General features: G+C 42.4%; 1 protein-coding gene across 1 annotated transcript in view; it reads left to right on the top strand.

Annotated features, from left to right (window-relative positions):
* The window catches only part of LOC144480026 (galactosylgalactosylxylosylprotein 3-beta-glucuronosyltransferase 1), a 35,379-nt gene extending 20,931 nt beyond the window's left edge, over nucleotides 1-14,448 (top strand). The window contains exon 4 of the mRNA XM_078199177.1: nucleotides 14,362-14,448. Coding sequence (XP_078055303.1) covers nucleotides 14,362-14,448 — 87 coding nt within the window. The remainder of the gene's footprint in view (nucleotides 1-14,361) is intronic.
* Nucleotides 14,449-24,369: the final 9,921 nt, after the last annotated feature.

A 24,369-nucleotide genomic window follows, 5' to 3' on the forward strand; every position in this document is an offset into this window, starting at 1 on the left:
ATGCCAAGCACGTAATCCACATTTCACCATTGAACATAGAACAAAGAACCAAAAAAATTACATCACAGGAACAGGCCCTTCGGCCCTCCAAGCCTGTAGCATCCAGGTGCTCATTTGATTTGTAACGCCCCCCACCCTTCCAGGGACCATCTACCTCTATTCCCATTCCATTTACATAGCTGTAAAGACGCCCCTTAAAGGTCACTATTGTATCTGCGTCCGCAACTTCCCCCAGCAGCAAGTTCCTGGCACCCACTACCTTCTCTGTGTAAATAAGCATGCCTCATACATCTCCTTTAAACCTTGCCCCTTGCACCTGAAACTCGTGCCCCCAAGAAGTTGCCTCAAAGTGAGTGGAGGAAGAACAGTTGCTCACGTCTTGACGGCAGCTGGACCATGCTGTCACTGACAGCCCACATCTCGTCTTCTCTTAAGAGCTCTAGCACCCGCTCCTCAAAGGGGGTGAGGACCCGGAGGTCTGGTTCACCACCCCCTGTCTTCGCCCTCTCATGGGTGTTGTGCTCGGTCTTCTTCTGTGGAAACAGAAGGAACCATGAAAGAAATGGTGGCGTGACTACTGCAGAGTATCAGGTGGTGGCCCTTAGAGAGCAAGCACAGTGGGGCTCTTTAGGGGGAAAGGAAGGAGTTGCTCGGGGGTCAGAAGCTGGGGAGCATGCAGGGTGCTGGGGATGGGAGGATCTGGGAAAGATTTGGAGGAAGATGCAAGATGGGGTTCAGCACTCACCCTTGCTGCATGGATGAGGCCGTTGACCTTTTTCCGGCACTGCTTCCCGGTTCAGGGGGGGCCAGTGCCCTGGCACTGACTGAGGCGGCGACTTCCTCCCAGGCCACATTCCATCAGCCCTCCTGGGTCTGCGTCCTCCTGCGGGGAAGCGGAAGTCCTCACCTCTGCTGCATCCAGCAGCCTCCCCAGGTCACCCTCAGTAAATCGGGGGGCTGATCGTGCGCATATTTTGTGCAGGAATGCCTGCCTGCCTGTCCATTCTTGAGTTTTTCATGAAGCTGCCCCTCGTTAGGGCAGATCAGCTGCCAGCAGATCATTCCAGCAAGTTCCATGCAGTTTGCTTGTTAGCATTGAGGGGAAGGCAAGTGAGCACTTGCAGGTGTGCTAATGGGGGTGGGGGAGGTGGGGGAAGGTGGGTGCTGGATCAGTGCCTCAATGATTGGGGACAGGGGAGAGAGAGAGAGGGAGGTGTCACACAGCCATCCGAGTCTGAAGGAGATGAGGGCCTTGTGTGGGAGGATCCGGGGTGGGGGTGAGGGGGATCACCCTGACTGATACCTGTAGGGTGGAGAGTGGATCTCTCTGCCTGAGATCAGTGGGAGGGAAGGAGGAGGGTCCGCTGCCACTCTGCCTGATTTCAGTGAGGGGAAAGGGGGGTCTACTGCCACTCTGCCTGATATCGGTGGGGGGGAAGGGCAAGGGGCCTGCAATCAATCTGGGTAGCGGGGATTGGGGGGATAAGGGGGTCAGTAATGTTTTTGGTGGAGCAATGTCAGTGGGGGCTAGGGAAGGCATTGTCTGGCCCAGGAGGGATGTGGCAGGGGAGCCGCATTCTATAATTCTTTTTCTGCACATGCGCAATTGGAGGCACCAATCGGAGCTGCAGGGTTTTGGGCATGTTAAGCCCCACCCACAGACTTGTGCAGCACGATTCGGAATCACTGATATTTTTTCAGGCAGAGTGCGTACAGGGGCGCCTGAGAACAGGTTAAAAGTCGGATCTGAAACACGCCCAGTTTCAAGTCCGCCCAGCACTTAGAATCAAAATGGTAAAATAGGGCCCTAAGCATCAATTTATCATGACCAATCAACTTAACCTGCACATTTTTGGAGTGTGGGATGAAACCCGAGCACCCGGAGGAAATCCCCGCGGACATAGGGAGAAGATGCAAACTCCACACAGACAGTTACTCAAGGTTAGATTCGGGTCCCTGGCGCTGTGAGGCAGCAGTGCTAACCACTGTGCTATCATACCACCCTTATATGTTGAAAAAAAGTTCAAACTCTTTTAAAATATACCCAGGTGCCCAAAAGAATCAGTTAAATATTATAGAATCATAGAATCCCTACAGTGCAGAAGGAGGCCATTCAGTCCATCGGGTCTGCAACAACCACAATCCCACCCAGGCCCCATTCCGGTAACCCCACATATTCACCCTGCTAATCCCCTGATACTAGGGTCAATTTGCCATGGCCAATCAACCTAACCCACACAACTTTAAACATTAAGAGCCCATTCAAACGTCCAGAAGGACACGATCATGATGATAAAGTTTTGGAAATGAGTGCAAAAAAGGCAGAGACCAATTTGCAACAAATATAATCTCTTGTATGTGGATCTTTTGGATGAACTGTGCTGAAATATGTGGCACTAACTATTGGAAAGTCCAGAGCAACGTCTTGAATAATACAGTACTCTCTCAGTACAAAATGAGATATCAGTTAAATTGTGGCGTGGGATTTAAATTCATGACCATCTGACTTAAAGACAAGAGTGCCACCATTGAGCCAAGGCAGAATCAGCAACACACTCTCTTTGATACTGAAAGTGACGAACATTTATTTTATTATTCATTCTTGGGACATGGACGTCGCTGGCTGGCTGTTATTTATTGCCCATCTCTAGTTGCCCTTGGAGGCAGTTGAGAGTCAACCACCTTGCTGTGGCTCTGGAGTCACATGTAGGCCAGACTAGGTAAGGACGGCAGATTTCCTTCCCTAAAGGACATTAGTGAACCAGATGGGTTTTTCTGACAATTGACAATGGTTTCATGGTCATCAGTAGATTCTTAATTCCAGATTTTTTTTATTGAATTCAAACTCCACCACCTGCTGTGGTGGGATTCGAACCTAGTTCCCCTGAATGTTAGCTGAGTTTCTGGATTAATAGTCTCGTGATAATACCGGTAGGACGTTGCCTCCCCTTGAGAGTGTGTCTGGAACATATGTGCTATCGTGAGAGGTTTACAGAGACAGTAAGTCTCTTGATTGCTCCATAAGTTAACTAGTGTGTTATAATTGGATTGCAATTAATGTACCTCAGATATCATTTTTATAGTATTAGAATATTCCCCATGTGAAGTTATCTAATAAAGCTTTTATAAAAATTATAGTTAATCTTATGTAATAATATAAAGACATCACTGCCAAGTAAGCTAAAGAAAATTAATTATCAAGTACTTGCCCTCACCATGTGGCCTCTTTGAGTACAGGAGGGTATTTTTAGTTATAATTAAAAAAACAGTAGCATATCTTCTATATATAAAATCCATAACGGTGAACATTTTTTTTAACCCTATTTTCTCCCCTTTTTGAGTTGGTTGCCAAATGGTAGGAAGAAATGTGAGATGGTTCACATTCTGATCCCTTCCCTTTGCAATTCAATAATGAGCAGCGAAGGGTTGGCTTTTAGTCGCTTCATGATTTATTGCCATTTATCTCACGATGGCATAAAGGAAAAGTAGAATGACATTTTTGTGGCATTTTGACATAGCATGAGTTCTATTAAAAAGAGGTGGAAGATTCTTCATCAATACAACATCAGTGCAAATTTCAAAATTTCTGGTATAAACAAAATAGGATCATAGTCGTTCAGACATTCAGAACTTGAGTATTGTTGAAGAAAGGGACATGCTGTCAAAGCTTTTTATTTTGCACTCATCAGAACAGATACAAGAATGCCAAATTTGAAGGGGAGCAGCAATTTATACTGCATGAAAATGGTCATGATTGGTTGGCAAGTTGACTCTGATTGGTTATGATGTTGCCATGGCAAATACACTAGGGAGCTATTGTCCCCAGCTCTTTTATTTATTTAAAAAAAGTTACACCATTTGTATATGCTCCTTCTGCTTATGAAGGACAGATCCCTGTATATGTAGCTTCTATGTTTAAGTGTGAGCCTGGCTGATTAATTTGTTGCTACAACTATCATTGCAAGCACACTCAGGATTAGTCAGTAAGTGCTGTCCAATTACTGAATCACATATTGGCCAGAACTTTACCGCCCCGCCTGCCACAGGAATTGGAGCAGCCAAGGGGCAGAGCATGGGAAGGTCCGTTGACCTCGGACGGGATTTTACGGTTTTGGGACCAGTGGGGCCATAAAATCCCGCTCATAATGTTAGACATTGTTTCCTAAGTTTTGCAAGCACGGGCTAGTATGGCTGGTACTCTGCCTATTGTGAACAGCTGAAGGGGATGTGCTGTTTGACAAGATTCACCAGTCTTTAGGAAGTACAGTCTACATACCCAACATCACAATCCCACTGAAATTCATACACCACATTACTCATTTATGTGGTAGACAGAACAATTTTTTGTCTTGACGGCAGCAACGTATTAGTGGAAAACACCACTCATGTTGCTACTGCATATTAGGAACTTGAAACACTAGCTACACTTGTTGCTCATTTTTTCATCTTCCCACACAAATGATGAATGTGTTGTATGAATTTCAGTGCCGATGCAATGTTAGATATGTAGGCTGTACATCCTAACGACTGGAAGACTGTAGAAACAGCATACCCTTTGGCTGTTTGCAATAGATAAAGTACTGATCGTACTCAACCGGCCTTTACTTGCAAAACTCAGAACATCATATCTAATTGTTAAATCTAATTCCGCAATTGAATAGCACTTGCTGAACAATCCCATGTGTGCTAAGAAGTACACCAACAATCAATTTAAGATCATTAGTCAGGCTCACAATGTAGTCCACTTTCTAGAAGCTACATATGTACATATGTAGAGAACTGTTCTCTGTAGGCAAAAGGAACATGTCCAAGCATTGCACATTTTTTGAACTAAACAAATGGGTAGAGGACAATAGTTTCCTAGTGCATTCGTCAAGGCAGAACCTAAACCAATCAAAGTTGATGTGCCAACCAATCAGAACTCTTTTCTCATGCAGTATAAGTTGCTGCTCTGTTTGAAATCTGGCATTCTTGTTTCTGTCCTGCTGAGTGCAAGATGAAAAGCTTTGACAGCATGTCCATTTTTTTCATCAATAACAGGATAATGTCATTCTAATGATGCAGACATGCTATGGCAGTTGGTGAGGTGAAGAAAAAGTGTGTTACGATTCCAGTTGATGTTATAACTGGATGGGAAGATCCCAGAATGGAACCCTGGCTCAAAAGACCATAACTTTTACTTTTGTTTGCAAAACATGGTGGAACCAAGTCAGGAGGCCGCTAATTTGTTTTAACAACAAAAAAAGAACATTTATTAAACATTAAACATTGGATTATGATACAATACTCCCTTACTCCCCCCTTAGTTTAACAAATACACACAGATTTTATGATTAACAAGAATTACCGTGTACATCATAAGCTACAATAGTCTCAGTAATACAAAGTCCGTTTAAGCACAGATTAGCTGTGGTCAAATACACACACTCACTCTGAACCCCAAGTGAATGTCTATGGGCTTCTCCTCAGAAACCCAGATGATTGTTACATGAGAGTTTCCAAAATGCACTCCCAAAAACACGCTTTAAATTCTTCTTTCACAACAAAGCTTTCCATTAGCGGTTTGCATTCCAAAATCCAGTTCAGGTTTTCCAAATGATTCCTTTAAAGCATCCAATCCATTTCTAACAGCAAATCCAGGTTTTGCATCACCTCCTTTAGGATTTCTTTGTCTTGACTGCGAGACAAACCGTTGTCAATTGCTTTAACTCTCGATTCCCAGACTCCAATAGAATGGTATCAAACCTTTGATTTACCTCTGAAGTCTGCTTTCACACTTTAAATCTGGTTACTGCAATTGCCTCTTTAACTCAGAACACTTTGTTTTCTATTCCTTGAATTCATCTGAATAATACCTTGGTTTCCGTTCTCTTAATTTTACTGGTCTTTCAATATTTCTGTCCAATTCCCTGGTTATTTGGACAGTAACTGTTTCTTTGGGAAGCCTGCCGCTTTGCAGCTCCCATCCTGTCCAGTCCATCTCCTGGCAGAGTTGAGCGATGTTCATTCTCTGGTATCTTTCTTAAACTGCAATAAATACAGCTAACAGTAAAACTTAAAAGGTTTTATCTTACAAGGCCTCTATTTGCTAAGCAACCACTGCTAGTTTATTTATTCTTCACACCGTAGCCTTCTCTAAGCACAATCAAAACATAGTTGGAACTTAACCAACCCCGCACATACAAACACGTTTATCCAGCATGAATCTAACTATAGGTTTTACCCTTTCAGGCACAGAAACATTAAAGTAAACTCTCTTAAAACTATACTTTATTTGTAATATTTACCCATACAAATATAAATCCCTTAAAATTACCTGACACTAACATCAATTTTGATGTTACAACCTCAAAGCACTTTACAAGAGGTGAGTTGCAGGGCTAAAAGGGATTTTGTTTTTCAGAAAATGCAACAGGAAAATTGGTGTTTTTATATCAATCACTGGAAAACCCATCAATCATTCCATCATTTTCCTCAAACTGAAGAGAAGATTGCAGGCAAACTCTGGGGTGCTTTAAAGTTCTGCAGTGAATTACATGGTTTAATCCCTTCACCATTGCACTGTATTTATTGAAAAAACTCTTGTTGCTGCCCTAAGTGGCTGCTGTCAAGTCAAGCTAAAAGCTTAGTTGCTAATGATTTGATTTTTTTCCTGCAATGATTTTTTTTATAGCTTATATCCTGCTATATCTGACAGGCACTTTTTCACCATCTTACTTATGGAGATTATGTTCAGAATTATATTTATACCTTACCAGACGACAGTCTACTCTAATGTTACTTGTAGTGTGCGTGTGTGTTTGTGTGTGTGTCCCATAAAACATGCTGCAGTTTGATGTTAAGCCACAACAACCTGGAAAGGGCAACTACTAAAGGCACTAAACAGTGGTGAAAAATGGCATCTGGCTCTACTTCTGAGACAATAGCAAAGCCCTTGGCCCATATTCTCCCGTCCCGCCCACCGGAGGGGATAGTAGCGGGCGGGGGCAGACCATATAAAGGTCCATTAACCTCGGGCAGGATTCTCCGGCTTTGAGGCGAGCACGGCCAGAGAACCCCGCCCAAACTTGAAAGCAGAAGAGATTCAATTACTGATGTTATCCCTGCCCCGCCTCAACTCAATAAGCAATGTTTCAAACTTTCTGCTGGGTCAGTGTGGAAAGTTTCTCAGCACGAATAAAATCCAAGTGAAGAGTCAAGGTCCATTGTGCGGAACAAGATGGAAAAGGACAATATTTGTGCAATGTCTATCGAAACTGAGGTCCATATGAAACAAATGGTGGCAGTCCAACAATACAAGATCCATTGAGAGTAGCAACATTTTGTTTCATGTGGAAATGTAGTGTAACAAGCACATAACATGAATGATCTCCAACATCCAGTTGAAAAGCTATCCTTCATACTTCAAGATGTTCCACTTCTGATGCCATGCTTTAGAATTTCAATACGTCATTGGAAGGTTGTCCACACATGGAGAACTATACTCAGAGAGAATAATCAATCCGTGCTTGTGAGCATTCAAGGTGATAGAAGGGCAATCACACACTACCTATGGCTGTGACATCAACTGAAGAGTTATCTCTGAAAATAATTGAAGCATTTTTTCAGATTAAAGCAACAAGTAACTGAGTGTACGGAGAAGGCAGGTCATCAACCTGTATTATGTTAGTTGATCCCATCTGTAAATATAGGGGGAAGCTATGGTGTAGTGATATTATCAGTGGTCTAATAATCCAGAGACCCAGGGTAATGCTCTGGGGACATGGGTTCGAATCCCACCATGGCAGATGGTTAAAATTTGAATTCAATAAAAATAATCTGGAATTACAAAATTCTAATGATAACCACGAAACCATTGTCGATTGTTGTAAAAACCCATCTGATTCACTAACGTCCTTTCAGGAAGGAAATCTGCCGTCTTTACCTGGTCTGGCCTACGTGTGATTCCAGATCCACAGCAATGTGATTGACTCTTAAATGCCCTCGGGGATGGGCAATAAATGCTGCCCAGCCAGCGATGCTCATACCCCATGAATGAATAAAAAATGAAATTAACAATTGCTTCAGGGAGAGGGAGGTTGGGTCAGATTTCCATTCCTAATTGCCAACACCAATTGATGGAAGCACACTTTTAAGATCATTTGGTGAGGTGTAGCGTCCCGTAGCTAATGTTCACAGCATTTGGGGTGAGGGTGACCTCCTAGAGTGCTCCAGTACAACATTAGAATGAAGTAGAGGTGAAAACCGACTGAAAAAAAGAGCAGGAAAATGGAAATATTGTAGAGTGGTCCCGTACTGCCCCATTGCAGGCAGCCTTACATATTCATCATTGGGTGAACCTTCACTCTTATAGCTCCCTACATAGTCAGTTCAGCCAGAAAGCTGCTTGCTTTGGTGTTTTTTTTTATTGGTTTCATTCCAACTCGCCTCTCAACTCTCAATGCATAAATACAGAGCAGAATCACTGAAGACAGGAAAATAAGTGATTATGGGAGCTTCAGAGAAAGATGAACTGTGGAAAATAAGTTATCTATTTTAAAGATTTATGTAAAACACTGAGGCAAAATTCCATTTTTGTTTACAGTTCATATCCACGCTCTAATATCTAACAGAACGCTGCAGTGATGCAATGCTGCCACTTTAAAGCATTAAGTGCACAACATAAATCACAGCAACAAGGCCTCAGTATAATCAACAATCTCTTCCCTATCAAACACTACCTTCTTCCTTGCTCAATTTTCTACCGAAACAGTTACTTCAAACTTTGTGTCAATTTTCTTCTGATTCTCAGCTTAGCAACTTCTCAAAGCATCCAGATTCTGGATTCAGGAAACTGGGACCATTCTTCTACCTCCCACTATGATGGCACAACGAGGATTAAAAAATTACTATGTATACCCTTAGTGAATACATAGCCATATATCTCAGTCTGTTGTCATTAGGGCGGCACGATGGCGCAGTTCTTGGCACTGCTGCCACACAGCACCAGGCATCTGGGTTTAATTCCCGGCTTGGATGACTGTGCGGAGTCTGCACGTTCTCCCCATGTCTGCGTGGGTTTCCTCCCACACTCTGAAAGACATATTGGTTAGGTGCATTGGCCAGGCTAAATTCTCCCTCAGTGTACCTGAACAGGCACTGGAGTGTGGCTACTGGGGGATTTTCACAGTAACTTCATTGCAGTGTTAATGTAAGCCTACTGTGACACTGATAAATAAACTTTATACTAGTATATTCTAAAATCTGCATTATTTGTGTTAATACTTTTAATAATATCCTTGCCTGAGGTGTGGTGATCGTCAGGTTAAATCACCACCGGTCAGCTCACCCCCACAAAAAGGGGAGAGCAGCCAATGGTCATCTGGGACGATGGCGATGTTACCTTTTTATTACATTTCAGGTTTTCTTTTTATCTGTTGTAATGTTTAACACTTAATTTAATTTATGTATAGCCATTTCGACTTTTATAGGGCTGTAGTAAAAGTCAGATATTAAAGAAATTCATGTATGAATGATGGTTTTTAAGCATTTACATACATGCCACTGTTACTATAGGGTTCATTAGTTTTGTGCAGAGTATATACTGGTTGAATGGTTATGGAAGTGCCATAGGTTGGCATGGAGGGCATGAGAGACCATTGGGGGTGGGTGGAGGTGCATGGCTTGGCATAGAGGGTATGAAGGAGTGGTGTAGGGACATAGGTTGGCTTGTAAGGTATGGGGGCTATTGGGGGAGAGGGACAGAGGTTGATATGGAAGGTATGAGGGCAATTGTGGTGGGTGCAGGGATAAAGGTTGGCATGGAGCATATCAGGACCCTTTGGGGTGGGTGGGAGGTCATAGTTTGGCATGGGAGGCATTGGTGAGACATTCTGAACTTGTCTGTCAAAAGGTTCCCTCATCCAGATTATGGTTCATGACACGCTGGAAAGGTCGTGAACCACGACCCCTTGACAAGTTGGCCCAATCCACAAAAACTGCTGAGGGGTAGGAGTTTCATTTTTATTTACAAAAAAATGTGAACATAAGCAGCTTTGGGAAAGACAAAGACATTTTTGGGGGAACTTCATTTACTCAAATTGTTCTGATGAAGGATTCCCTCAAATTGTCAACTTGACTTTCTTCTTTCTGACCAATCTGTCATGCATGTAGCGAACATTTCTCATATGCTTAACAGCTCTGTCCTTTCTTGCTTTAACCTTTATCCTCTTTAAAACACCCATTTTGGCAATCTCAGACTTTGTCCCAGTTTTATTTAATATTAGGCCCTCTAGCCCTTGCCCCTCATATCCCTTCACTTCACCCTTCACATCACACCCCTTGACACATATGCTTCCCATGCCCCATTCATGCAAACTCATGCCTTTCCGCCCACTTCTATGGTCCATCATACTCTGCCTGCTAACTTATGCCCCTTCATCCATGCCCAATGTCCCATCTTACCCTCCATACCAATCTTTCCCCCTCCACACAAACCTAATGGCATCCAATACCTCCATGCCAAACTGTGGCATTTTCATGACCACCCAGCTGTTTCAACAGAGTAATTGATGTCTCGGCTCTCAGTCAAGAATGAGACTTGGCTGAGGGCCCAGATACCCATTAAGCTGTTGAAACAACTGGGCCCAAGGGAAAACATTGCTTGTTTGACAGTTCTTTCCTCTTAGATCTATTTTGTCAGTGGTATGTTTATTTACATAATATAAAGAGGTTTCAAATACCTGTTGTTTCTGCTACTGATACACTAAATATATCGTGATTTAGACTTTTATAGAGCTGTAGTAAAACTCGTATATTAATTCATGTATGAATGACTGTTTTTAAGCATTTCCACACATGCCACTATTACTATAGGGTTCATTAGTTCTGCAGAGTGTATTTTGGTTGAATGGGTATGGAAGTGCCATAGATTGGCATGGAGGGCATGAGGGATCATTGGGAGTGGGCAGAGGTGCATGGCTTGGCATGGAACATATGAAGGAGTGGTGCAGGGACATAGGTTAGCATGTCAGGTATGGGGGCTATTGTGGTTGGGGTGGTTGGGGTGGGTGGGGGGGAAAGAGACAAATGTTGGTATGGAAGGTATGAAGGGCAATTGTGGTGGGTGTAGGGATAGAGGTTGGCATGGAGCATATGAGGAGCCGTTGAGGTGGGTGGAAGGTCATAGCTTGGCACGGGAAGTATTGTTGTGACATTCTGAACTTGCTTTTCAAAAGGTTTCCTCATCAAGATTACGGTTCATGACACGTTGGAGGGGTCGTGCATCACGACTCCTTGACAAGTTAGCCCTACTCCACAAAGATTGCTGGGGGCTAGGAGATGATTGTCCATGCATTGGAGCCAATCAGGTCAGGAATGTAGGGTGCATGCAGATTTACAACGCATTCCAGCCTCCACCCTTACCCCATACTGATGAAAAGTTGGGATGCCTGTAATGGGGTTGGAGTCCCGAAATCAGCTCCCACCCATCGGCCAGGATTCTCTGCACCTGTTTTCAGCAGGCAGGAAAGCTGGTGAGGATGGGAATCCAATGGGAGTCCCCATACGGATTTTACACCAGCAGGATTTCCCACTCTGATTACTCTCACCCTCCACCAATGATGAAATGGGGTTCCCACGAGGAAAGGTTGGAAACTCCATTACCATATATTTACATCTCATTAGCATTTATCTGATCATCTTTAAAGGGCTAGAGAATCTTCTAGACTCCACAAAAGTCCAGCCCGTAGACACTGTTGTAATGTAGGAAAATGGCAGCCAATTTACGCACTCCAAACTCTGACAATCAGCAAGTGATATTGATCAGATATCAGATATGTTTTTGTGATATTGATTGAGGGGTAAATATTGGCCAGGGAGAACTCCCCTCCTTCAAAACATTATCTGGGGAACTTCTACATCCACTGAAACAGACAGATGGGGGCCACAGTTTAACGTTTCATTCAAAAGACCAGATAGTTTAGTAATTGCAGTTCATCAAACTTTGCTGCCCATCATTTGCTAAATCTTTCAAATGAAGTGAGCAATGTTGCAAGTTAGCATTCCATAGTCACCCAGATCACATTAAAGATTGAGACAGCAATTGGGGTAAGCAAACCACCAGAACAGGAATTGCCTCTGCCCACTAAAAAATAAAGCCTATCCCAAGAGAGTATCATTGGTGGTCAGTTCAGATAACAATTTGGTCACTTTGTTGAACAGCTGATATGCTGTGGTGACCACCAATTGCATAGGGTTACAAGGAGAACTACGGGTAAAACACAAGTGTAATCTGTTGAATATGCATCTTGGACACAATCCTTTAACAATCAGTGTCTGGTAATTAATTTAAACAACTGTTTGAACTAGGCTATTGCAGACAGATGACTGTAAGGTGTCTTTTTTTTATATATTACAAAGGCTAGGAGCCACAGAATGTTACTGCATGATGTTTCACAAATAAAGTTACTCCCTTTGCATGGACTGAATGAATTTACTTTCTCACTGCCCATGTTCAATATGTTGTGTGTGGAAAGAGGTGTGTAGTTTTGTACCATCAGAGTGTGCATTCCAATCAAATAATTCAGTAGCAAGCTTTTGTGATTTTAAAATATATACTTATCCCAAACTGACACAGTGTTACACACACGCACATATGTACACACACACGCGCGCATGCAAGCACACACACACATACACATTGGATACTGGCAATGATGGTGCACTATCACAGATAACAGTTCCTTCAGTCCCTGCTTTATGGATTCCAGCTTCCCATGTGGCAAACCTGTGGTGTTTTTGATTAATTCAACAATTTAAAGTTGAAGTGAGGGTAAAGCAAAGGGTTCACGGCAGGCTGCGTGCTTTTTTGTAGTTGAATATCTCGGAGGTTGGTTCTCAGATGAATTTGAGACTGGAACAGGTTAGGTACTTTGGCTGCTTGATGACTTGCTTCAGCCTCATTCTCAGAATAGCTGTTAATTGATAATATTAAAGGATCTGCTGGATACTTGGGTGATATAGATTCTGCAAACAATTTTGCTCACATGATGACTGGATTAACACTTATGAGGCCTACTTCACACCCTGCTGTGGATCTTTCACTTTATCCCCCAATTTGGATAGGGGTGGACCATTGTTATGCAATGGGAAATTGATAGTGGCCATTGAGTTTAGATCTTCCATTTTGTCCAATATGAAGCATGAAGGCTGGCAGTCTGGAAACTCCACAGTCTTCAGGTGTTGGCCTATCCTTAAACAATGGGATGTGTGAATTCTACCGACAGCTGTGAGGTACACGTACCCATGTCCATATTTAATTAGATATTCACTGGAGATTTGATATGGTCTGTCGCACAAATGCCAAAAGTCACATGATTTGTGGCAGTCGTCTTAACAGTTCATTAGCGTCCCTTTAAAACAAATAAAAGGCATCCAGAAACTTCCACGTGAGCATGGTCCTTGTTTAAACTTGTAAACATGATGTTTTCACTGGATATGACACTTTATATTGAATTAGAAAATTTGCTGAAATCAGTTAGAAACAAAAAGCTCAGAGGAGAGGTTGATAATCTCCTATAGGCCTCTGCACGCGGCCTTTTGTTCCCAACTGCGAGTAGATCATAAGGATTTGAATTTCTGTCCCTGCCGGGATAGAGGAAAGAGCTGGTTTACATAATGACAACCCTTCTGATGGTCCAGTCAAGTATAAGAACCACTTCCCTGCCATTGTGTAGCATATTATATCAGTACAGCAGTTCACTGTACCAACCCTTTGATAAAATTCTGGAAAGCAATTTGCCTTATTTGATCTCTCTAAGTAGAGTGCAGGTCCTAATAATGCCAGATTATTGAACAACTTACATGCTATGAAGACATCATAGCATTGGTAACCAGCAGACACAGGCTTCAGATAATTGGCAACAATTCCAAGGGGAGAAAAGTGAGGCAACAAATAAATTATGCAGCAAGTTGTTATGCTCTAGAATGCATTGCCTGAAGGGGTTGTGGAAGCATCTTCAGTAATAACTTCCAAAAGGGAATGAGATATAGACTTGAAAAGGAGAAATCATCAGAGCTATAGAAAAAGAGCGGGGAAGTGAGACTAATTGGACAGATCTTTCAAAACAGCCATCACTGGTACGATCAGAGTACAATTTTATGACTCTATTGCATTTGTTTTTTTTAATACAAATGAAAATTAATTTTCAATGGACGCCCAGAAACTTGCACAATATATCATTGGGAAATGTCTATAATCTGCGCAGTTGGCACATCTCAATAGTTCTTCATTGTATCAAACTCAGTGCTTTGAAGCTAGAATTCCTACTGAGCATTATGTTGTTCTGGTAGTCTTACCTTCGCCCTTTCTTTTCTGAACAGATACTAGTTTGGCACACACGGACCGAGAAACCTGTGCTGGTGAATGAAGGCAAAAAAGGCTTCACAGATCCAAACGTGGAAATATAACACACAGGTAAATATGAAGAAAGTCAAAGGGACCTGGGGAGTGCCCATTCACAGGTCCTTGATAGGGGAAAGGCAAGATGGTAAGGCAGGCTAAAAATAGTGTAATGAATCGTTGGACTCAGAAATTGAATGCAAGTCAAGGGAGCTTACTGGTTAACCCTCAGTTGGTAATTGTGTACAGTTCTTGAGCACCTCACTTTAGGAAGAGTTGCAAAACCCGGAACAGGGTACAAAGGAGGTTTACCAGGAGGTACCAGGAATAATGGGACTCAGATACATAGAGAGATTGAAGAAGCTGGGATTGTTCTCCTTAAAACCAAAGATTAAGGGGATACCGACTGAGGTATTCAAATTCATGAGGGGCCCAGATAGAGCAAGTAAGAAGAAACTATTTCCACATTTCCAAATTTCTGAATGATACAAAGATAGGTAGGAAAGCAAGTTGTGAGGAGGATACAAAGAGTCTGCAAAGAAATATAGATAGGTTAAGCGAGTGGGCAAAAACTTAGCAGATAGAGTATAATATGGAAAAATGTTAGGTTGTCCACTTGGCAGGAAGAATAGAAAAGCAGAATGCTATTTAAATGGACAGAAACTGCAGAATGGAGTACAGAGGGATCTGGATGTTCTTATACATGAATCACAAAAAATTAGATACACCCAATGATTAGGAAAGCAATTGGAATGTTAGTCTTTATTGCAAGGGGGATAGAGTATTAAAATGGGGAAGTTTTGCTCCAACTGTGCATTTAGTTCTCTTAAAGGTTATTTATTAGTGTCACAAGTAGGCTTACATTAATGCTGCAATGAAGTTACTATGAAAATCCCCTAGTCGCTACACTCCGGCACCTGTTCGGGTACACCGAGGGAGAATTTAACATGGCCAATGTACCTAACCAGCACATCTTTCGGACTGTGGGAGGAAACCAGAGCACCCGGAGGAAACCCACACAGACACGGGGAGAACCTGCAGACTCTGCACAGACAGTGACTCAAGCTGGGAATTGAACCCGGGTCCCTGGCACTGTGAGGCAGCAGTGCTAACCACTGTGCTACTGTGGCACCCCTGAAGTAATCCTTCAAGAGGGATATACTTGCATTGGTGGCAGTTCGGAGACTGTTCGCTGGGTTCATTCCTAGAATGAAGGGGCTGTCTTTTGAGGAAAGGTTGGGCTTATAATCATTGGAGTTTAGAACAATGAAAGGTGATCTTATTGAAACATAAGATTCGGAGGTAGCTTGATAGGGTAGATGCTGAGAGGATTGTTTTTTCTCATGGGGGAATATAGAACAATGGGACGCAGTTTTAAAATATGGGGCCTACTATTTCAGACAAAGAGAAGAAGGAATTCCTTCTCTCAGAGGGATGTTAATCTTTAGAATTCGGTACCTCAGAGAGGAGTGAAAGCTGGGCCATTGAATATATTCAAATTAGATATATTCAAGTTAGATTTTTATCTGCAAGGGAGTCAAAGGTTATACTGGGAGGGCAGGCAGCAAAATGGAGTTAAAGCCACAATCAGATCAGCTATAATCTTACTGAATGACCAAACAGGCTCCAGGCTCAAAAGGCCAACTTCTGCTCCAATTTATGCTCTTAGGCAAATGGGTCAGTAATCAGAGGTCATAGATTTAAAATAATTGGCAAAAGAACTGGAGGGGAAACGAAAGACTTGTTTACAGAGGGTTGGTAAGATCTGGAATGATCAGAAAATGTAATGGAATCCCAAAGTTACAAAATACTTACAGCACAGATGGTAGAATGCAAGTCAAGAAGGAAGATAGTTGACCAAAGCTGAGGTTGAAGAAAATGTTTTAAGAAAAGCTTTGAAAAGGAGGAAATGGGGAGGAAAAGTTTAAGCAGGGGAATTCCAGAGCGTTGGAGCCTGGCTGTTGAAGACTCCTGACACCAGTTTGCAGATGAATAAAGTGGGAGAATGCACAAAGAGCCAAAGTCGGGGAAGCAGCTGTGCAGGAGACTGAAATCTAGAGGTGAAGGACCAGTGATTGAGTGAGGCAAGGCCATGTAAGGAGTTAAAAAGAGACATGAGGGGTTTAAATTTGATGCATCGAAGGAAGCAATGATAGATCAATGAAAACAGGGCTAATGACGGAGTGGGACACCAAGGATAGGATCACAAGGATGTTGCAACTCAGAAGGATGCAATTCTGCTTGACACTAAATGAACTTTTGTTGTCCTATTGCAACAACTGTCTACTTGTGTTACATCTTTTAAAGTGTCTCGGAATTTACCCTTTTGTTCATTTAGATTTACTCTGTGATAAAAACATCAACATGCTATACACAAGAATTAAAGCAAGTTCACAAGCATTTGTGTTCAACCCATCTGCCATTTCTTTTCTTTCAGACTAATTGACCTTAAACCTGGCTACAAGCTGATTGCTACGTTCTCTCACCAACACGTACAATGGATAAAATGGTAGTGGTTTCATTTTTAGCAAAAGCAAAAATTTCAGATTATGTACCTAAGGGTGACAGGACCAAGAACAGGTCTCTTTCACCAGATAATTAAATGGACAAAGCACAGAAGAGATTCCCGAGAAATGAACAATTGTGATGGAAGAGTGTGTTCTGTGACTTCAATTAGCAAGGCTCTGTGATGTATGATTGGGGAAGATAGGGTTCCCTTGTATGTGTGAGAAAGGTGACTCCGTTGCAATGCATTCTGTCGCATGGGTAAAGGGGGATGCATGCACTCTGTGTGAATACCAAACCAGAAATAAATACTGACTTAAAAAGCTTCCTACGAGATGCAGGGAAGCAGTGAAGATTGAGTTGTAATAGTGAGTTACCACAATGAACCTTTTCTACTATGAAGACCTAAGGAATGGAATGTTCTGGTTTACATACCTCGTGAGCCCTGTACCTATTTGTTTATTCTTTACACGTGTATGTATTCACTTAGACCACATGGATATCGATTCCAGCTTACCACGAAGTGTGTAACACTCTCAACTTGTAGCGTTCATTCGCATTTTTGGCAAGGGCTCCTTTTGACACTTGGTAATTCATCAGTTGGTACATCCAAAGTGAACAAGGCTCATATCTCTTTAGCTTGGTTCAAGTAATACATATTCATACATGGAAGATCACTGCAGCTTGAGAGGTATCCGTGTGAGCCTTGCTAGTTTAGCTCACTGGGCCCGATTAACAAAAAGTAATACACGAGGATGATATTAAGATATCAAGGAAGGCTACATTCAAAAGTAATGCAAAGATGCTACGTTTATAGATGAAAGCCATACTTACTGGAGGTGTTGCAAGTTAACACACGGAGCAATGCTATATATTAATTGGACCTAACCAGTGTTAAATAACCACATTTCACTGCTAATTGTGAGCTGCCATTTCAATAAGAAAATTATGGGCCACGTGGATAATCCGTTTCTAGTTCTTTGTAGGTTTAGGTGCTCAAAGCAAGATATCAGCATTAGTCAGATTGTATCTCCTGTATGTATGAAAGAATGGGTGATATAGGAACGGCAAAGCTCACTCTGTTTCCGTACCATATGATCATGATCGGAGGTTACCATACATGTACTGCTCAGAGTGGGACACCCAACTACTGTGAACCCATGATTAAAAGATCATTTTTAAAATGCTGGAAATAGAAAGGCAATCAGAAACAGGAAGAAAGGGTTAAAGCTTGAAGTATGATCCACTTCTGGGACTGGTCCGGATCTAATGAAGAGGCCCACCTGCAGTGTTGACCCTTTCATTTCTTCTTAGACACTGATTAACGTGCTAGATAATGCAGCAATTGCTGGTTTTATCTTAGCTTTCTGTTACTCGTGGTTTTTTTCTTTTGTCTCTAATTGTGACACACCTGGGGTGGGGAGCCAGATTCTGACAATAGAATCATAGAATCCATACAGTGCAGAAGGAGGCCATTTGGCCCATCGAGTCTGCACCGACCACAATCCCACCCAGGCCCTACCCCCATAACCCCATGCATTTACCCTAGCTAGACCCCCCTGACACTAAGGGGCAATTTAGCACGGCCAATCCATCTAACCCGCACATATTTGGAGTGTGGGAGGAAACCCATGCAGACACAGGGAGAATGTGCAAACTCCGCACAGACAGTGATTCGAACCCGGGACCCGGGCGCTGTGAGTCAGCAGGGCTAACCACTGTGTCACCGTGCCACCCTATAGCAATAGAGAGTCAGCTTTTCATTCCTCCGACACCAGTTCTCTGACTTTTATGAGCACAAGTTGCGTCAACATTATGTTATGTTCATTTCAAAGTTAAGTCCCCTCCAGCCCCAGTATAGCCAATGGAGAACATCTCCTTCAACTTACCTTCGGTTGCGATGCTATTACATCTGTTGATCTGCCGATAAGTAATGTTTCCCAACTCGGCAGGATCAGCCTAACAAGGCTTAGATTATAAAGTTCACCTAGGGTATGTCAGAATTGTTCATGTTGGTGATGTATTTCAGCATTTTTGTGTGCTTTTGTTCTAATAATATTAGTGAATCTAACCATACAAAAGATGCCCTGGCTGTAAGGATGGGTCAAAGGTCAGAATGAATGCAAATCTGGTTGCTTCAAACACTTCTGTGAAAATTCAGTTTGGGGCTCGGAACTTTAATCACGATCCAAGTGCATGGAAATCTGAAGAACGGATTCTGTATGCAATGAGGAATTCTGATCACATGAGATAAGGCCCTTCAGACAACTGGACACCAAGGGCGGTATTAGTAATAAACATGTGGCATGAGATTTTGCTGTCTTTTATAGTGGTGTGTGAGATAACTTTTTAGCAGTTACACAGCGTGATTTTAGCGCTGCATAGGGCCTGGGTGGGTTTGTGGTCGGTGCAGACTCGATGGGCCGAATGGCCTCTTTCTGTACTGTAGGGATTCTATGATTCTATGTGATTTGCGTATGTGACCATGAATTTGGTGGGTTCTCCCTCCATTCTGAAATTCATCCCATCTCAGTAACCCTGGAACACCAGATATGGGAAGTCCACATAAAGGAAAGATCCCTCATTAAATACTTCCAATGAAGACAGCAATTTCTCTGCACTGAGCCAGCATCCAAAATAAACCATTCCCAGTACACCATGTGCGGCAGTGTGACTGAGTACAAAAAACCCGGCAGACTGAATGAGTTCAGATCTAAAAAAGTGTTCCAACTCACATCTCCATGAGTTCAGGAATCTTTTTCAGCATACAGAAGCTAAAGACATCTTGCGGTGTCAGCTTGGCCCAGTTGGCAGTGTGACAGGGCAGTTATCAAGTGCATATAAGGGGTCATTTCAACCTTGTGTGTTAGAAATCTGTGCATCAAGTTCCATTCCTGGATCAAAGCACTTAAGTTAGAGTGACACTTCATTGCAATACTGAAGGAGTGTTGCACAGTTGAAGGTGCTGGTTATTGGATGATGAGTCAATCCATCAACCCTTCTTCCCATTCCAATGGCTCGGATAGATGTTAACAATCCTATGCCATCATTCCAGGAAGAGAAGTCTGCTCTCCCGGTCAATACTTCCCTTCAACGAGTGCCACCAACGCTAGATTATTATTTTTTATTCTTTCGTGGGACATGTGTGTTGCTGGCTGGCTAGCATTTATTGCCATCCCTAGTTGCCCGAGGACAGTTGAGAGTCAACCACATTGCAGTGGCTCTGGTGTCACATGCAGGCAGACCAGGTAAGGATGGCAGATTTCCTTCTCTAAAAGGCCATTAGTGAACCAGATGGGTTTTTCCGAAAATCGACAATGGTTTCATGGGTCATCTGTAGGTTCTTAATTTCAGATTTTTTTTTATTGAATTCAAATTCCACCATCTGCTGTGACAGGATTGGAACCCAGGTCCCCAGAACATTAGTTGAGTTTCTGGATTAATAGTCTAGCGATGATACCACTATGCCATCAGCTCCCTTAGATTAATTGGTTACGCATTTCATTGCCGCTTGCAAAATGAGTGCAACATTCACCAACCTAACAGTAATTGCACCTCACGGATTCCTGGTGTTTGGAGATGTTTCCAAGGGATGTGATCAGGATCTCAACAGGAATTATTTCACATCATTTTTATACAGTGTTTAAGGGCCAATTTTAATCTTGTGCTGCCAGTGTGGACCCTCACCTGGTAGCAGGGCCCATCAGAAATAGCTTCATGGTTTTCAGACCATGGATTTCAAGTCGGAAAATCGCATTCTGTATGCACTTATACAATTCCAAACCACATACCCGACAGGCCAGGGTGCCCATTGGGAGTGCAGAATTGGGAAAGGGTCCCTTACACAGTCACTGTGAACCCGTTCCCTTTTGCAGTGATGCGCCATGTGTACCTGCATTCGTTCAGCTTCAGGGTGAAATCCATTGGTCAGGCTTGCACTGGACTGTGATTACAAATGATATATTAATACACGGCTGTTCACCAGCATTAAGACATTCATTCCTAATTCACTTTCAGTGAGCAGGACTTCATCCAGGAAGGACCGGTATGGGCGGCATGGTAGCACAGTGGTTAGCACTGCTGCTTCACAGCTCCAGGGACCTGGGTTCGATTCCCGGCTTGGGTCACTGTCTGTGTGGAGTTTGCACATTCTCCTCGTGTCTGCGTGGGTTTCCTCCGGGTGCTCCGGTTTCCTCCCACAGTCCAAAGATGTGCGGGTTAGGTTGATTGGCCATGTTAAAATTGCCCCTTAGTGTCCTGGGATGCGAAGATGAGAGGGATTAGCGGGTAAAATATGTAGGGATATGGGGGTAGGGCCTGGGTGGGATTGTGGTCGGTGCAGACTCGATGGGCCGAATGGCCTCTTTCTGTACTGTAGGGTTTCTATGATTTCTATGACCTTCCTCCTAATAACACTGTCATGTTAAAACGGAGCACTTTTTAAAAATATGCCCCTGGGTTGTGCAGTTAACAGAGTAAGAGTTTTAACAACACCAGGTTAAAGTCCAACAGGTTTATTTGGTAGCAAATGCCATTAGCTTTCGGAGCGCTGCTCCTTCGTCAGATGGAGTGGATATCTGCTCTCAAACAAGACATACAGAGACACAAACTCAAGTTACAGAATACTGATTAGAATGCGAATCTTTACAGCTAATCAAGTCTTAAAGATACAGACAATGTGAGTGGAGGGAGCATTAGGCACAGGCTAAAGAAATGTATATTGTCTCCAGACAGGACAGCCAGTGAGATTCTGCAAGTCCAGACAAGCTGTGGGGTATCCACTCCATCTGACGAAGGAGCAGCGCTCCGAAAGCTAATGGCATTTGCTACCAAATAAACCTGTTGGACTTTAACCTGGTGTTGTTAAAACTCTTACAGTGCTTACCCCAGTCCAACGCCGGCATCTCCACATTGTGCAGTTAAAACAGGGTATATCGGAGGACAGCAGCACACAAAAATGTTTCATCATGACCATTCAGAAATGTGGCTATTGTAGCACATTACAAAGTTCAAAGATTATTTTCCTGAAAAACAGGACGCCATAGCCCATTCAGTCAAAGTAATAAAATAGTAAGGAAAGGTAGTGAATCCTCAAACCTCAGATTGTTTTACTGGTCTTGTAGATTTGAGTTTCTCGAATGTCCACTTGTGTCCTTCCAGGGTCAGCTACAGAAAAGCCCTTTTCATTGTCATCACTGGGAATTCCACAAGAAATGGGTTATATGCGTTATGCAGATTGTCATAATCAATATCCACTATATGAGACCAACTTACATTGTATTTCAATATCCTGTTGAATGAAGTAGGTCTTATCAAGGTTCAGCAGTATGTTCAGTCACTTGTGTTTAAGCAATAACAGGTAACAGGGAAGATATTTGCCCCGACACATTCCTTTATGGTATCTATGTTCCAGAATTTCCCCACTACTACATTAAATGCTGTCAAAGTGTGGCTTTTTCATAAGACTTTTACTAGTTTGGAGAGAATAAACTCTCATACACAGAAATCAAAGATAAATTTCACTACCGCACAATAATATATATTCAGGGAAGTAAAATTGGTAAAAATTGCTTCCCTTTCCCCAGCCACTCGCTGGTGAGTTAGTCGATAAATGCATTACACGCTAGAGCCCATGTTGACCAGGAAAGTTGAAGGGTCCATCCTTGATATATTACCTAATGTAGGTCAGGATAGCAATGGAAGCATTACAATGGACTCTGGGGCCTTCTGTCAACAGAAAAGCACATCCAGCCACAATTCCTATTTCCCATCATGACTCTGCTCCGATGGATGTTGACGGCAGGATTGCTTTTGGCACTGAAGGCCCCAATTAAAATTACTGAGTCCTCATGTACGGGAACTGACATTTGAACAAGGCAATACAGGACTGCCAAATTTGAAAGCTAGCAGGAGATCATTCCTTCAGTGCAGGAAGGATAACAGAATAAAATATTGAAAGGGCAAAAGGTATCTATGGAAGAGATAGTGGAAATTCATGGAATAGAACTGTCAATGGGCGTTGATTATAATTATTTCAGCACTGGGAGAATGATGAGTTATACCAGTGGTTCCCAAAGGGTGCGGCGCGCCACACTGGTGCGGCAAGAGAGGATGGCAAGTGTGGCGGGAAGATTCAAGGACAATCAAAGAAACATTTAAACATGGATTAGATATGTTTCCAAAGTGATTGTTTTATACTTCCTGGATGTCCCATGATCATATTATAAAGTAGTTGTGTTCTATGTTATGAATCAAGCACTGCTCGGAGTTGTTTTTTTTTGTTTTTGAATGTATTTCTTATCAATAAAAGATTCGGTGTGGCGCGAGCAAATATTTATTCCGAAAGTGCGGCCCAGTGAAAAAAGTTTGGGAACCACTGAGTTATACCATCTCAAATTAGGAATCTTTCAGAATGAACAGGGAAGGAGCTCCACTATTCTCACCAAGTCTGGCCTATGTGTGGGTCCACACTTTCTTCACGTGTGACTGATTAACTGAAGTGGTCCAGCAAGCTACTCAGTTAACCCACCGCCATCTTCTCATGGTAACTGGAGACGGGCAATAAACATTCACAACACCCACATTCCAAGTTTGTTTTTAAATCCAGCGCCTACCCATTGTCAATCCCACTGGAACAATGTATTATTCTGTTTGAATGATTTTCATTACAAATTTAATTTTACACCCCAAAAAGCAAAAGTCTTGGTAGGACACAATGTCAAGAACTGCTGTGCCTAACATGAATAAACAAATAGCTGACTGCAAAGAGAGAGAGAAGACCTAAATCAGTACCTCATTTCCACTAGTCAAGATAGTGTCATTCTTGGCCAGTGATTTATTATTTGTGCCAAATAGTCCCTAGCTGTGTCCATCATTTCGAGAAATAATCATGCAAGTGATGTGTAACATACTAACTGGTGGAGCATCGTTTAGTCTATTACATTGACTGAAGGGGCTGTGGGTGAAAGGAAATTAAATACATAGGGCCAAACGATCTGGGAATTATATAAATAATTAGGACAGGCAAACATCTTGAGTGCTAAATGAAATCTGTACGTGGTTACAGTAGAGCTTCAGGATGACATTACAGGGACTGATGTTTACACACCTCATGGAGAGTTAGAGCAGCATCTGGTCAAACCAGAACATGCTGCAAATACTCTGGCATCAAAGTTGAAAATGTGAAGCACAATTTTACTAGACGTAATCCTCAGCACTTGACAAATTACAGCTTTCTCTTCTATCCTCTTAGCATAGCTGATCAATTCATTTTCGTTTGACATGCTTTCTTTAGAATTAACTGAAGTTATCTAACACAGCTGCTGTTTGCTAACATCTGCTGTTTAATTTATTTCTATTTATAATTTAAGAAAATTGTTTAATGAAATCCTTTTGTTTAAAAAGAAAAAGAAAATCTCTTGATTAATACCATATTTTAGTTTGTGATTCAAACCCTGCGCTTGAAAGCATATGCAGTCCCCGTG

This window comes from Mustelus asterias, chromosome 27, assembly GCF_964213995.1.
Source record: "Mustelus asterias chromosome 27, sMusAst1.hap1.1, whole genome shotgun sequence".
NCBI lineage: Eukaryota > Metazoa > Chordata > Chondrichthyes > Carcharhiniformes > Triakidae > Mustelus > Mustelus asterias.